Source organism: Hyla sarda, chromosome 10, assembly GCF_029499605.1.
Source record: "Hyla sarda isolate aHylSar1 chromosome 10, aHylSar1.hap1, whole genome shotgun sequence".
NCBI classification, from domain to species: Eukaryota; Metazoa; Chordata; class Amphibia; order Anura; family Hylidae; genus Hyla; species Hyla sarda.
Window position 1 is genome coordinate 4,755,606 of NC_079198.1, and position 13,759 is coordinate 4,769,364.

General features: G+C 49.4%; 1 protein-coding gene across 5 annotated transcripts in view; it reads right to left on the bottom strand.

Annotated features, from left to right (window-relative positions):
- Window positions 1-4,511, bottom strand: part of EIF4G3 (eukaryotic translation initiation factor 4 gamma 3) — a 74,500-nt gene extending 69,989 nt beyond the window's left edge. For 4 of the 5 annotated variants that reach the window (XM_056543573.1, XM_056543572.1, XM_056543574.1 and 1 more), the window contains exon 1: window positions 4,103-4,510. In XM_056543573.1, coding sequence (XP_056399548.1) covers window positions 4,103-4,290 — 188 coding nt within the window. In that variant the 5' untranslated portion in view covers window positions 4,291-4,510. Of the gene's footprint in view, window positions 1-4,102 lie in introns of all 5 variants that reach the window. The other variant, XM_056543571.1, reaches the window with a different exon arrangement.
- Window positions 4,512-13,759: the final 9,248 nt, after the last annotated feature.

Genomic DNA, 13,759 nt, shown 5'->3' on the forward strand with positions numbered 1-13,759 from the left:
GTCTATAGTGTCCTGTGTATATAGTGTCCTGTGCGTATAAAACGTCTATAGTGTCCTGTGTATATAGTGTCCTGTGCGTATATAACGTCTATAGTGTCCTGTGTATATAGTGTCCTGTGCGTATATAACGTCTATAGTGTCCTGTGCGTATATAACGTCTATAGTGTCCTGTGCGTATATAACGTCTATAGTGTCCTGTGCGTATATAACGTCTATAGTGTCCTGTGCGTATATAACGTCTATAGTGTCCTGTGCGTATATAACGTCTATAGTGTCCTGTGCGTATATAACGTCTATAGTGTCCTGTGCGCATATAACGTCTATAGTGTCCTGTGTATATAGTGTCCTGTGCGTATATAACGTCTATAGTGTCCTGTGCGTATATAACGTCTAGTGTCCTGTGTATATAGTGTCCTGCGCGTATATAACGTCTATAGTGTCCTGCGCGTATAATGTCCTGTGTATATAGTGTCCTGTATATATAGTGTCCTGTGTATATAGTGTCCTGTGTATATAGTGTCCTGTGTATATAGTGTCCTGCGCGTATATAACGTCTATAGTGTCCTGCGCGTATAATGTCCTGTGTATATAGTGTCCTGTGTATATAGTGTCCTGTGTATATAGTGTCCTGTGTATATAGTGTCCATAGTGTCCTGTGTATATAGTGTCCTGTGTATATAGTGTCCTGTGTATATAGTGTCCTGCGCGTATATAACGTCTATAGTGTCCTGCGCGTATAATGTCCTGTGTATATAGTGTCCTGTGTATATAGTGTCCATAGTGTCCTGTGTATATAGTGTCCTGTGTATATAGTGTCCAGTGTATATAGTGTCCATAGTGTCCTGTGTATATAGTGTCCTGTGTATATAACGTCTATAGTGCCCTGTACATATCTATAATGTCTATAGTGTCCTGTATAGTGTGCCCGGTCTCCGGTAACGCTCCCCGTGTGCACGGTCTCCGGTAACGCTCCCCGTGTGCCCGGTCTCCGGTAACGCTCCCAGTGTGCCCGGTCTCCGGTAACGCTCCCAGTGTGCCCGGTCTCCGGTAACGCTCCCAGTGTGCCCGGTCTCCGGTAACGCTCCCAGTGTGCCCGGTCTCCGGTAACGCTCCCAGTGTGCCCGGTCTCCGGTAACGCTCCCAGTGTGCCCGGTCTCCGGTAACGCTCCCAGTGTGCCCGGTCTCCGGTAACGCTCCCAGTGTGCCCGGTCTCCGGTAACGCTCCCAGTGTGCCCGGTCTCCGGTAACGCTCCCAGTGTGCCCGGTCTCCGGTAACGCTCCCAGTGTGCCCGGTCTCCGGTAACGCTCCCAGTGTGCCCGGTCTCCGGTAACGCTCCCAGTGTGCCCGGTCTCCTGTAACGCTCCCAGTGTGCCCGGTCTCCTGTAACGCTCCCAGTGTGCCCGGTCTCCGGTAACGCTCCCAGTGTGCCCGGTCTCCGGTAACGCTCCCAGTGTGCCCGGTCTCCGGTAACGCTCCCCGTGTGCCCGGTCTCCGGTAACGCTCCCAGTGTGCCCGGTCTCCGGTAACGCTCCCAGTGTGCCCGGTCTCCGGTAACGCTCCCAGTGTGCCCGGTCTCCGGTAACGCTCCCAGTGTGCCCGGTCTCCGGTAACGCTCCCAGTGTGCCCGGTCTCCGGTAACGCTCCCAGTGTGCCCGGTCTCCGGTAACGCTCCCAGTGTGCCCGGTCTCCGGTAACGCTCCCAGTGTGCCCGGTCTCCGGTAACGCTCCCAGTGTGCCCGGTCTCCGGTAACGCTCCCCGTGTGCCCGGTCTCCGGTAACGCTCCCCGTGTGCCCGGTCTCCGGTAACGCTCCCCGTGTGCCCGGTCTCCGGTAACGCTCCCCGTGTGCCCGGTCTCCGGTAACGCTCCCCGTGTGCACGGTCTCCGGTAACGCTCCCAGTGTGCCCGGTCTCCGGTAACGCTCCCCGTGTGCACGGTCTCCGGTAACGCTCCCCGTGTGCACGGTCTCCGGTAACGCTCCCCGTGTGCACGGTCTCCGGTAACGCTCCCCGTGTGCACGGTCTCCGGTAACGCGCCCAGTGTGCCCGGTCTCCGGTAACGCTCCCCGTGTGCCCGGTCTCCGGTAACGCTCCCAGTGTGCCCGGTCTCCGGTAACGCTCCCAGTGTGCCCGGTCTCCGGTAACGCTCCCAGTGTGCCCGGTCTCCGGTAACGCTCCCTGTGTGCCCGGTCTCCGGTAACGCTCCCTGTGTGCCCGGTCTCCGGTAACGCTCCCAGTGTGCACGGTCTCCGGTAACGCTCCCCGTGTGCACGGTCTCCGGTAACCCTCCCCGTGTGCCCGGTCTCCGGTAACGCTCCCAGTGTGCCCGGTCTCCGGTAACGCTCCCCGTGTGCACGGTCTCCGGTAACGCTCCCCGTGTGCACGGTCTCCGGTAACGCTCCCAGTGTGCCCGGTCTCCGGTAACGCTCCCAGTGTGCCCGGTCTCCGGTAACGCTCCCCGTGTGCACGGTCTCCGGTAACGCTCCCCGTGTGCCCGGTCTCCGGTAACGCTCCCAGTGTGCCCGGTCTCCGGTAACGCTCCCTGTGTGCACGGTCTCCGGTAACGCTCCCAGTGTGCCCGGTCTCCGGTAACGCTCCCAGTGTGCCCGGTCTCCGGTAACGCTCCCAGTGTGCCCGGTCTCCGGTAACGCTCCCAGTGTGCCCGGTCTCCGGTAACGCTCCCTGTGTGCACGGTCTCCGGTAACGCTCCCAGTGTGCCCGGTCTCCGGTAACGCTCCCAGTGTGCCCGGTCTCCGGTAACGCTCCCAGTGTGCCCGGTCTCCGGTAACGCTCCCAGTGTGCCCGGTAACGCTCCCAGTGTGCACGGTCTCCGGTAACGCTCCCCGTGTGCACGGTCTCCGGTAACGCTCCCCGTGTGCACGGTCTCCGGTAACGCTCCCCGTGTGCACGGTCTCCGGTAACGCTCCCAGTGTGCACGGTCTCCGGTAACGCTCCCAGTGTGCCCGGTCTCCGGTAACGCTCCCAGTGTGCCCGGTCTCCGGTAACGCTCCCAGTGTGCCCGGTCTCCGGTAACGCTCCCAGTGTGCCCGGTCTCCGGTAACGCTCCCAGTGTGCCCGGTCTCCGGTAACGCTCCCAGTGTGCCCGGTCTCCGGTAACGCTCCCAGTGTGCCCGGTCTCCGGTAACGCTCCCTGTGTGCACGGTCTCCGGTAACGCTCCCAGTGTGCCCGGTCTCCGGTAACGCTCCCAGTGTGCCCGGTCTCCGGTAACGCTCCCAGTGTGCCCGGTCTCCGGTAACGCTCCCAGTGTGCCCGGTAACGCTCCCAGTGTGCACGGTCTCCGGTAACGCTCCCCGTGTGCACGGTCTCCGGTAACACTCCCCGTGTGCCCGGTCTCCGGTAACGCTCCCCGTGTGCACGGTCTCCGGTAACGCTCCCAGTGTGCCCGGTCTCCGGTAACGCTCCCAGTGTGCCCGGTCTCCGGTAACGCTCCCAGTGTGCCCGGTCTCCGGTAACGCTCCCAGTGTGCCCGGTCTCCGGTAACGCTCCCAGTGTGCCCGGTCTCCGGTAACGCTCCCAGTGTGCCCGGTCTCCGGTAACGCTCCCAGTGTGCACGGTCTCCGGTAACGCTCCCAGTGTGCACGGTCTCCGGTAACGCTCCCAGTGTGCACGGTCTCCGGTAACGCTCCCAGTGTGCCCGGTCTCCGGTAACGCTCCCCGTGTGCACGGTCTCCGGTAACGCTCCCCGTGTGCACGGTCTCCGGTAACGCTCCCCGTGTGCCCGGTCTCCGGTAACGCTCCCAGTGTGCCCGGTCTCCGGTAACGCTCCCAGTGTGCCCGGTCTCCGGTAACGCTCCCCGTGTGCCCGGTCTCCGGTAACGCTCCCTGTGTGCCCGGTCTCCGGTAACGCTCCCTGTGTGCCCGGTCTCCGGTAACGCTCCCCGTGTGCACGGTCTCCGGTAACGCTCCCAGTGTGCCCGGTCTCCGGTAACGCTCCCAGTGTGCCCGGTCTCCGGTAACGCTCCCTGTGTGCCCGGTCTCCGGTAACGCTCCCAGTGTGCACGGTCTCCGGTAACGCTCCCCGTGTGCACGGTCTCCGGTAACGCTCCCCGTGTGCACGGTCTCCGGTACCGGTGAAGGATACGTTGCAGCAGGCGGCGGTTGCAGGGCCCGGATCCCGGGATGTGAAGCGGCTACGGAGGCCGGAGGGGGAGGAGCAGGCACGGCGGAGCTGGGCACAGCAGCGGGCACGGTGGCGGAAGGCCCCAGCACCCCGGTCCCGGCTCCGGTGGGTGCGGCGGATTTCAGGGCCGGCTTGTGCGGTAAACTCATGGCCGGACCGGGCTCAGGGGCGGACCCTCATGGGAGCGCGGCCGGGAGGACACGGGAGCCGCTGTCGGTCTGAGGAATGCGGGAGATACCGGTGATTTTCCTCACTCAGAGACCGGAGCATCCAACATGGCGCTGCGTCCGCCTCCAGCAGTCCGGCAGGACGGACACTCGGCAATCTCCGGCATCGGTCGGGTGCGCTCGGGAAAGGGGCGGAGTCCCCGAAGAAGGCTCGTCAATCTTCGGAAACGCTCGAGTTTGCTTGTAGCAGGTAGAAATTGTCTGCTTGCCGTGATGGTCAGCCAATCAGCGACGAGGGTGGGCGTGGTTAAGGGCGGAGCAAGATCAATAACACAACTTCGGAAATCATCGGAGAGACGCGAGCGCGATCTGTACACACAGCGCATTGGGCGGAGTCTCAGAAAAGATGCACGGATTGGAAGGGGCGGGGCCACACGAGGGACTTCGGTTATATTCGGAAGCGCTCGGCTCCTGCGGGTTAATTGCTGTATGTCTCCACCTTGCGGCACAAGTCGGCACAACACAACGGAAATAAAACCGTCCGAATGTGAGAGCAAAGGTGTAACCAAGGCAACCGAGTCCCGCCCCCGACCGGGAAGGGAGGAGCTACTGGTGATGACGACACGATTGAAGCATCCTGACATCACCAATAAAAAATAAATAAAAAAAAACACATTGATGCTGTATCTAATCCTATGATACAGACTGTATCTAATCATAATCTGTGTGGTACCCCCAGGTACAGTAATTCAGCAGACTGACTCATGTCTGCTACACTGTATCTAATCCGGTGTGATACAGTCGGCTTCATTGCTGTATGTAGGTGTATCATAGGTTTCCTGCACTGTGTATCTAATCTTGTCTCTTGTATCTAATCCTATGTGCGATAGTTTTCAGAAATTTCTATGTAATTCTATCCCGTGACTTTGTCTTCTGAGTTTATCTAATCTGATCCTGCGTGATATGGTCTGCCGAGTTCTGTATCTAATCCTATGATACAGACTGTATCTAATCTGTGCTACCCCCAGGTACAGTAATTCAGCAGACTGTCTCATGTCTGTTACACTGTATCTAATCCGGTGTGATGCACCTACATACAGCATTGAAATAGACTGTCTCATGTTTTCGGCAATGTGTATCTAATCTTATCTCTTGTATCTAATCCTAAGTGTGATACAGTTTGCAGAGATTTCTATGTAATCCTGTGGCTTTGTCTTCTGTATCTAATCTGATCCTGTGTGATATGGTCTACCGAGTTCTGTATCTAATCCCTCATGGTACTGTCTGCTAAACTTTGGCTAGTTCAATGTGATACAATCTGCAGAGCAGTGTATCTAATCCTATCCTTCATGATATAATCTGTATAGCAGTGTATCTAATCCTATCCTTCATGGTACCATCTGGATGGCAGCATATCTAATCCTATCCTTCAGGATACCAGCGTATCTAATCCTATCCTTCAGGATACCATCTGGATGGCAGCGTATCTAATCCTATCCTTCAGGATAACAGCGTATCTAATTCTATCCTTCAGGATACCAGCATATCTAATCCTATCATTCATGATACCAGTGTATCTAATCCTATCCTTCAGGTTACCAGCATATCTAATCCTATCCTTCATGATACCAGCATATCTAATTCTATCCTTCAGGAAACAGCGTATCTAATCCTATCCTTCATGATACCAGCGTATCTAATCCTATCCTTCATGATACCAGCGTATCTAATCCTATCCTTCAGGATACCAGCGTATCTAATCCTATCCTTCAGGATACCAGCATATCTAATCCTATCCTTCATGATACCAGCGTATCTAATCCTATCCTTCATGATACCAGCATATCTAATTCTATCCTTCAGGAAACAGCGTATCTAATCCTATCCTTCATGATACCAGCGTATCTAATCCTATCCTTCATGATACCAGCGTATCTAATCCTATCCTTCATGATACCAGCGTATCTAATTCTATCCTTCAGGATACCAGTGTATCTAATCCTATCCTTCAGGATACCAGCTGGATGGATGGCAGCATATCTAATCCTATCCTTCAGGATACCAGCGTATCTAATCCTATCCTTCAGGATACCAGCGTATCTAATCCTATCCTTCATGATACCAGCGTATCTAATCCTATCCTTCATGATACCAGCGTATCTAATTCTATCCTTTAGGAAACAGCGTATCTAATCCTATCCTTCATGATACCAGCGTATCTAATCCTATCCTTCATGATACCAGCGTATCTAATCCTATCCTTCAGGATACCAGCTGGATGGCAGCATATCTAATCCTATCCTTCAGGATACCAGCGTATCTAATCCTATCCTTCAGGATACCAGCGTATCTAATCCTATCCTTCAGGAAACAGCGTATCTAATCCTATCCTTCATGATACCAGCGTATCTAATCCTATCCTTCATGATACCAGCGTATCTAATCCTATCCTTCATGATACCAGCATATCTAATTCTATCCTTCAGGAAACAGCGTATCTAATCCTATCCTTCATGATACCAGCGTATCTAATCCTATCCTTCATGATACCAGCGTATCTAATTCTATCCTTCAGGATACCAGTGTATCTAATCCTATCCTTCAGGATACCAGCTGGATGGATGGCAGCATATCTAATCCTATACTTCAGGATACCAGCGTATCTAATCCTATCCTTCAGGATACCAGCATATCTAATCCTATCCTTCATGATACCAGCGTATCTAATCCTATCCTTCATGATACCAGCATATCTAATTCTATCCTTCAGGAAACAGCGTATCTAATCCTATCCTTCATGATACCAGCGTATCTAATCCTATCCTTCATGATACCAGCGTATCTAATCCTATCCTTCATGATACCAGCGTATCTAATTCTATCCTTCAGGATACCAGTGTATCTAATCCTATCCTTCAGGATACCAGCTGGATGGATGGCAGCATATCTAATCCTATCCTTCAGGATACCAGCGTATCTAATCCTATCCTTCATGATACCAGCGTATCTAATCCTATCCTTCATGATACCAGCGTATCTAATTCTATCCTTCAGGAAACAGCGTATCTAATCCTATCCTTCATGATACCAGCGTATCTAATCCTATCCTTCATGATACCAGCGTATCTAATCCTATCCTTCAGGATACCAGCTGGATGGCAGCATATCTAATCCTATCCTTGAGGATACCAGCGTATCTAATCCTATCCTTCAGGATACCAGCACATCTAATCCTATCCTTCAGGATACCAGCGTATCTAATCCTATCCTTCAGGATACCATCTGGATGGCAGCGTATCTAATCCTATCCTTCATGATACCAGCTGGATGGCAGCATATCTAATCCTATCCTTCAGGATTCCAGCGTATCTAATCCTATCCTTCATGATACCAGCATACCTAATCCTATCCTTCAGGATTCCAGCGTATCTAATCCTATCCTTCAGGATACCATCTGGATGGCAGCGTATCTAATCCTATCCTTCAGGATACCAGCTGGATGGCAGCATATCTAATCCTATCCTTCAGGATACCAGCGTATCTAATCCTATCCTTCAGGATACCAGCGTATCTAATCCTATCCTTCAGGAAACAGCGTATCTAATCCTATCCTTCATGATACCAGCGTATCTAATCCTATCCTTCATGATACCAGCGTATCTAATCCTATCCTTCATGATACCAGCATATCTAATTCTATCCTTCAGGAAACAGCGTATCTAATCCTATCCTTCATGATACCAGCGTATCTAATCCTATCCTTCATGATACCAGCGTATCTAATTCTATCCTTCAGGATACCAGTGTATCTAATCCTATCCTTCAGGATACCAGCTGGATGGATGGCAGCATATCTAATCCTATACTTCAGGATACCAGCGTATCTAATCCTATCCTTCAGGATACCAGCATATCTAATCCTATCCTTCATCATACCAGCGTATCTAATCCTATCCTTCATGATACCAGCATATCTAATTCTATCCTTCAGGAAACAGCGTATCTAATCCTATCCTTCATGATATCAGCGTATCTAATCCTATCCTTCATGATACCAGCGTATCTAATCCTATCCTTCATGATACCAGCGTATCTAATTCTATCCTTCAGGATACCAGTGTATCTAATCCTATCCTTCAGGATACCAGCTGGATGGATGGCAGCATATCTAATCCTATCCTTCAGGATACCAGCGTATCTAATCCTATCCTTCATGATACCAGCGTATCTAATCCTATCCTTCATGATACCAGCGTATCTAATTCTATCCTTCAGGAAACAGCGTATCTAATCCTATCCTTCATGATACCAGCGTATCTAATCCTATCCTTCATGATATCAGCGTATCTAATCCTATCCTTCAGGACACCAGCTGGATGGCAGCATATCTAATCCTATCCTTGAGGATACCAGCGTATCTAATCCTATCCTTCAGGATACCAGCACATCTAATCCTATCCTTCAGGATACCAGCGTATCTAATCCTATCCTTCATGATACCAGCGTATCTAATCCTATCCTTCATGATACCAGCGTATCTAATTCTATCCTTCAGGATACCAGTGTATCTAATCCTATCCTTCAGGATACCAGCTGGATGGATGGCAGCATATCTAATCCTATCCTTCAGGATACCAGCGTATCTAATCCTATCCTTCAGGATACCAGCGTATCTAATCCTATCCTTCATGATACCAGCGTATCTAATCCTATCCTTCATGATACCAGCGTATCTAATTCTATCCTTTAGGAAACAGCGTATCTAATCCTATCCTTCATGATACCAGCGTATCTAATCCTATCCTTCATGATACCAGCGTATCTAATCCTATCCTTCAGGATACCAGCTGGATGGCAGCATATCTAATCCTATCCTTCAGGATACCAGCGTATCTAATCCTATCCTTCAGGATACCAGCGTATCTAATCCTATCCTTCAGGAAACAGCGTATCTAATCCTATCCTTCATGATACCAGCGTATCTAATCCTATCCTTCATGATACCAGCGTATCTAATCCTATCCTTCATGATACCAGCATATCTAATTCTATCCTTCAGGAAACAGCGTATCTAATCCTATCCTTCATGATACCAGCGTATCTAATCCTATCCTTCATGATACCAGCGTATCTAATTCTATCCTTCAGGATACCAGTGTATCTAATCCTATCCTTCAGGATACCAGCTGGATGGATGGCAGCATATCTAATCCTATACTTCAGGATACCAGCGTATCTAATCCTATCCTTCAGGATACCAGCATATCTAATCCTATCCTTCATGATACCAGCGTATCTAATCCTATCCTTCATGATACCAGCATATCTAATTCTATCCTTCAGGAAACAGCGTATCTAATCCTATCCTTCATGATACCAGCGTATCTAATCCTATCCTTCATGATACCAGCGTATCTAATCCTATCCTTCATGATACCAGCGTATCTAATTCTATCCTTCAGGATACCAGTGTATCTAATCCTATCCTTCAGGATACCAGCTGGATGGATGGCAGCATATCTAATCCTATCCTTCAGGATACCAGCGTATCTAATCCTATCCTTCATGATACCAGCGTATCTAATCCTATCCTTCATGATACCAGCGTATCTAATTCTATCCTTCAGGAAACAGCGTATCTAATCCTATCCTTCATGATACCAGCGTATCTAATCCTATCCTTCATGATACCAGCGTATCTAATCCTATCCTTCAGGATACCAGCTGGATGGCAGCATATCTAATCCTATCCTTGAGGATACCAGCGTATCTAATCCTATCCTTCAGGATACCAGCGTATCTAATCCTATCCTTCAGGATACCAGCGTATCTAATCCTATCCTTCATGATACCAGCTGGATGGCAGCATATCTAATCCTATCCTTGAGGATACCAGCGTATCTAATCCTATCCTTCAGGATACCAGCTGGATGGCAGCATATCTAATCCTATCCTTGAGGATACCAGCGTATCTAATCCTATCCTTCAGGATACCAGCACATCTAATCCTATCCTTCAGGATACCAGCGTATCTAATCCTATCCTTCAGGATACCATCTGGATGGCAGCGTATCTAATCCTATCCTTCATGATACCAGCTGGATGGCAGCATATCTAATCCTATCCTTCAGGATTCCAGCGTATCTAATCCTATCCTTCATGATACCAGCGTATCTAATCCTATCCTTCAGGATACCATCTGGATGGCAGCGTATCTAATCCTATCCTTCATGATACCAGCTGGATGGCAGCATATCTAATCCTATCCATCAGGATTCCAGCGTATCTAATCCTATCCTTCATGATACCAGCATACCTAATCCTATCCTTCAGGATTCCAGCGTATCTAATCCTATCCTTCAGGATACCATCTGGATGGCAGCGTATCTAATCCTATCCTTCATGGTACCATCTGGATGGCAGCGTATCCTGAAGGATAGGATTAGATACACTGCTATTCGGATGTATTAGATAAAGTTGGCTGTTGGCTGTCCGAGCATGCTGAGATTTGTAGTTTTGCCACAGCTGGAGGCACCTTGGTTGGGAAACACTGATAATCTTTCATTGTACTATCTGCTAAACTTTATCTAATCCACCCGAATAGCAGTGTATCTAATCCTATCCTTCAGGATACCATCATTGGATACACTTTAGTCCCTGTCCTCTCAGTCACTCCTTCAGGTAACAGAGTTGTCGCAGTAGGAGTGTCTTTAATAAGCCCCACCCCCTCATGCACAGATCTAGAATTTATATTTCTCTATGTAGAATAAGAAAAAACTCAGCACTATTTTTCATGCCCAGCACCACCCTGCCTTCAGTCTGTAGGTGGTATTGCAGCTTCATTCCATTGTGAATAGAACATAATTGTAATATCACACATAACCTGAGGACAAGGGAGGCGCTATTTATGGAAGAAAAAGACGCCGGTTTTGGAATCCTGGGTAATGAACTTCTTCCGGAATAATCTCCTTAGCTCCGCCCTCCTCCACTTGTGCTGGACATAAAAACTACATCCGAAAACCACAGATTCCTACAGCAGGAGCGACTCCCAGAGGGCGGCACAGCAGGACAGTTCTGTATCCGGAAGCAGTGAGGTGTAAATACCGGATGGGAACAGATTATTAGTAAGACATAATGTGACAGCAGAATAGCGAGTGCAGCTCTTAATTAAGGCAACTGTAGAATAAGACATGATGTAATAGCAAGTACAGCTCTGGAGGATAAGATGATATTACAGCACAACAGTGAGTGCAGCTCTGGCAAATAAGACAATGTGACAGCAGAATAGTGAGTGCAGCTCGAGGTGACTGTAGAAGACATGATGTAATAGAATAGCAAGTGCAGCTCTAGAGGATAAGACATTATATCAGCAGAATAGTGAGTACAACTCTGTAGATGACTGGAGAATAAGACCTTATGTAACAGCAGAATAGCGATTGCAGCTAGAAATGAGCGAATTTACAGTAAATTCGATTCGTCACGAACTTCCCGGCTCGGCAGTTGATGACTTATCCTGTGTAAATTAGTTCAGCTTTCAGGTGCTCCGGAGGGGGCTGGAAAAGGTGGATACAGTCCTAAGAGACTCTCTCCTAGGACTGTATCCACCTATTCCAGCCACCGGAAAGCTGAACTAATTTATGCAGGAAAAGTCATCAACTGCCGAGCCGGGAAGTTCGTGACGAATCAAATTTACTGTAAATTCACTCATCTCTAATTGTAGCCTTGTAGTATAAGATATGATGTATTAGCCGAATATCAAGTGCAGCTCTGGAGGCGACAGGACAGGACATCATGTAACAGCAGAATAGTGAGTGCAGCTCTAGCAGTGACTGGAGGATAAGACATGATTTAACAGCAGAATAGTGAGTGCATCTCTGGAGGATAAGACATATGATGTAATAGCAGAATAGTGAGTGCAACTCTGGAGGTGAATGGAGGAGAAGATATAATGTAACAGCAGAATAGTGAGTGCAGATCTTGATGTGACTGGAGGATAAGTCATGATGTAACAGCAGAATAGTGAGTACAGCTCTGGAGGTGACCAAAGGATAAGATATAATGTAACAGCAGATTAGTGAGTGCAGCTCTGGATGTGACTGGAGGATAAGACCTGATGTAACAGCAGAATAGTGAGTGCAGCTCTGGAGGATAAGACCTGATGTAACAGCAGAATAGTGAGTGCAGCTCTGGAGGATAAGACCTGATGTAACAGCAGAATAGTGAGTGCAGCTCTGGAGGATAAGACCTGATGTAACAGCAGAATAGTGAGTGCAGCTCTGGAGGTGACCAAAGGATAAGACATGATGTAACAGCAGATTAGTGAGTGCAGCTCTGGAGGTGAACGGAGGATAAGACATGATGTAACAGCAGAATAGTGAGTGCAGCTCTGGAGGATAAGACCTGATGTAACAGCAGAATAGTGAGTGCAGCTCTTGAGATTAGTGTAGAATTGTTGGCGATTTCTTTCTAGTGACCTCATTTGCTTTAGATTTCCGCTCGTTCTCCCATGTTGTTCCCTTCTGGGTACATCTGACGGTTCGCCGGTTTATGTCAGTGATTTATAGACCGAGGCTGCAGTACCATGGAGCAGGTGTAGGTGGCGCTGCTGCTCCCATCTGTATTCAAGGATTCCGCTTCCTTCCTGCCCCCACATTCCAGTGTAGAATCAGGAGCAGATGTCCGGGGCCCCTGCCTGCGCAACCAGCCAGCCGCACTGCCTGCTGGGTACTGTCATGTGACCCCCCCCCCCGATCCTCTACACCCCCCCCACCCCTCCCTCTACATCGCAGCATTGACTGTTAATTTCATTATGATGTTTGTTACAATGTATCAGGAGGATTCTCTACAGAAGTGTGTTACAGCTATTGAAAAACTACATCTCCCAGCATGCCCGGACAGCCGAAGGCTGTCCGGGCATGCTGGGAGTTGTAGTTTTGCAACAGCTGGAGGTTCACAGATTGAAAAAATAATAAAAAAATCCTAAAAAGTGTCAGTGATCGGACCCAGGAAGCGAAGATACAAAGCAGAATGTTGTTTATTATTAGGCACCAGGTGAAAATTTCTATACAAATATTTCTATACAAAAATGAAATTAACAGGCAAAAAATTTCAGACGGCGTCCGAGCCGCGGCGAAGAGCAAGGACCCGACGGAGTCAGGAACAGGCACGTGATAACCGGCGCACCCGACGATCTAGAACGCCCGGCCGCAGTCCATATAAATATGTACAAAATAATGTCACACACATATATACACACACAGAGGAACGAATATATACACGGACAGGGACGCACTTATGGCTATAGCGCTGTAATCCGAAACTTAGCAGCAGCGCAACTCCCGCCGTCCTGTCACTTTAAGAACGCAGCCTGCCCCTCCTACATGACACCATCACTCCTAGTGGAAGTCCCAAGAGAACTAAAGGCTACACAAAAAGTGGCGCGGTCACAATG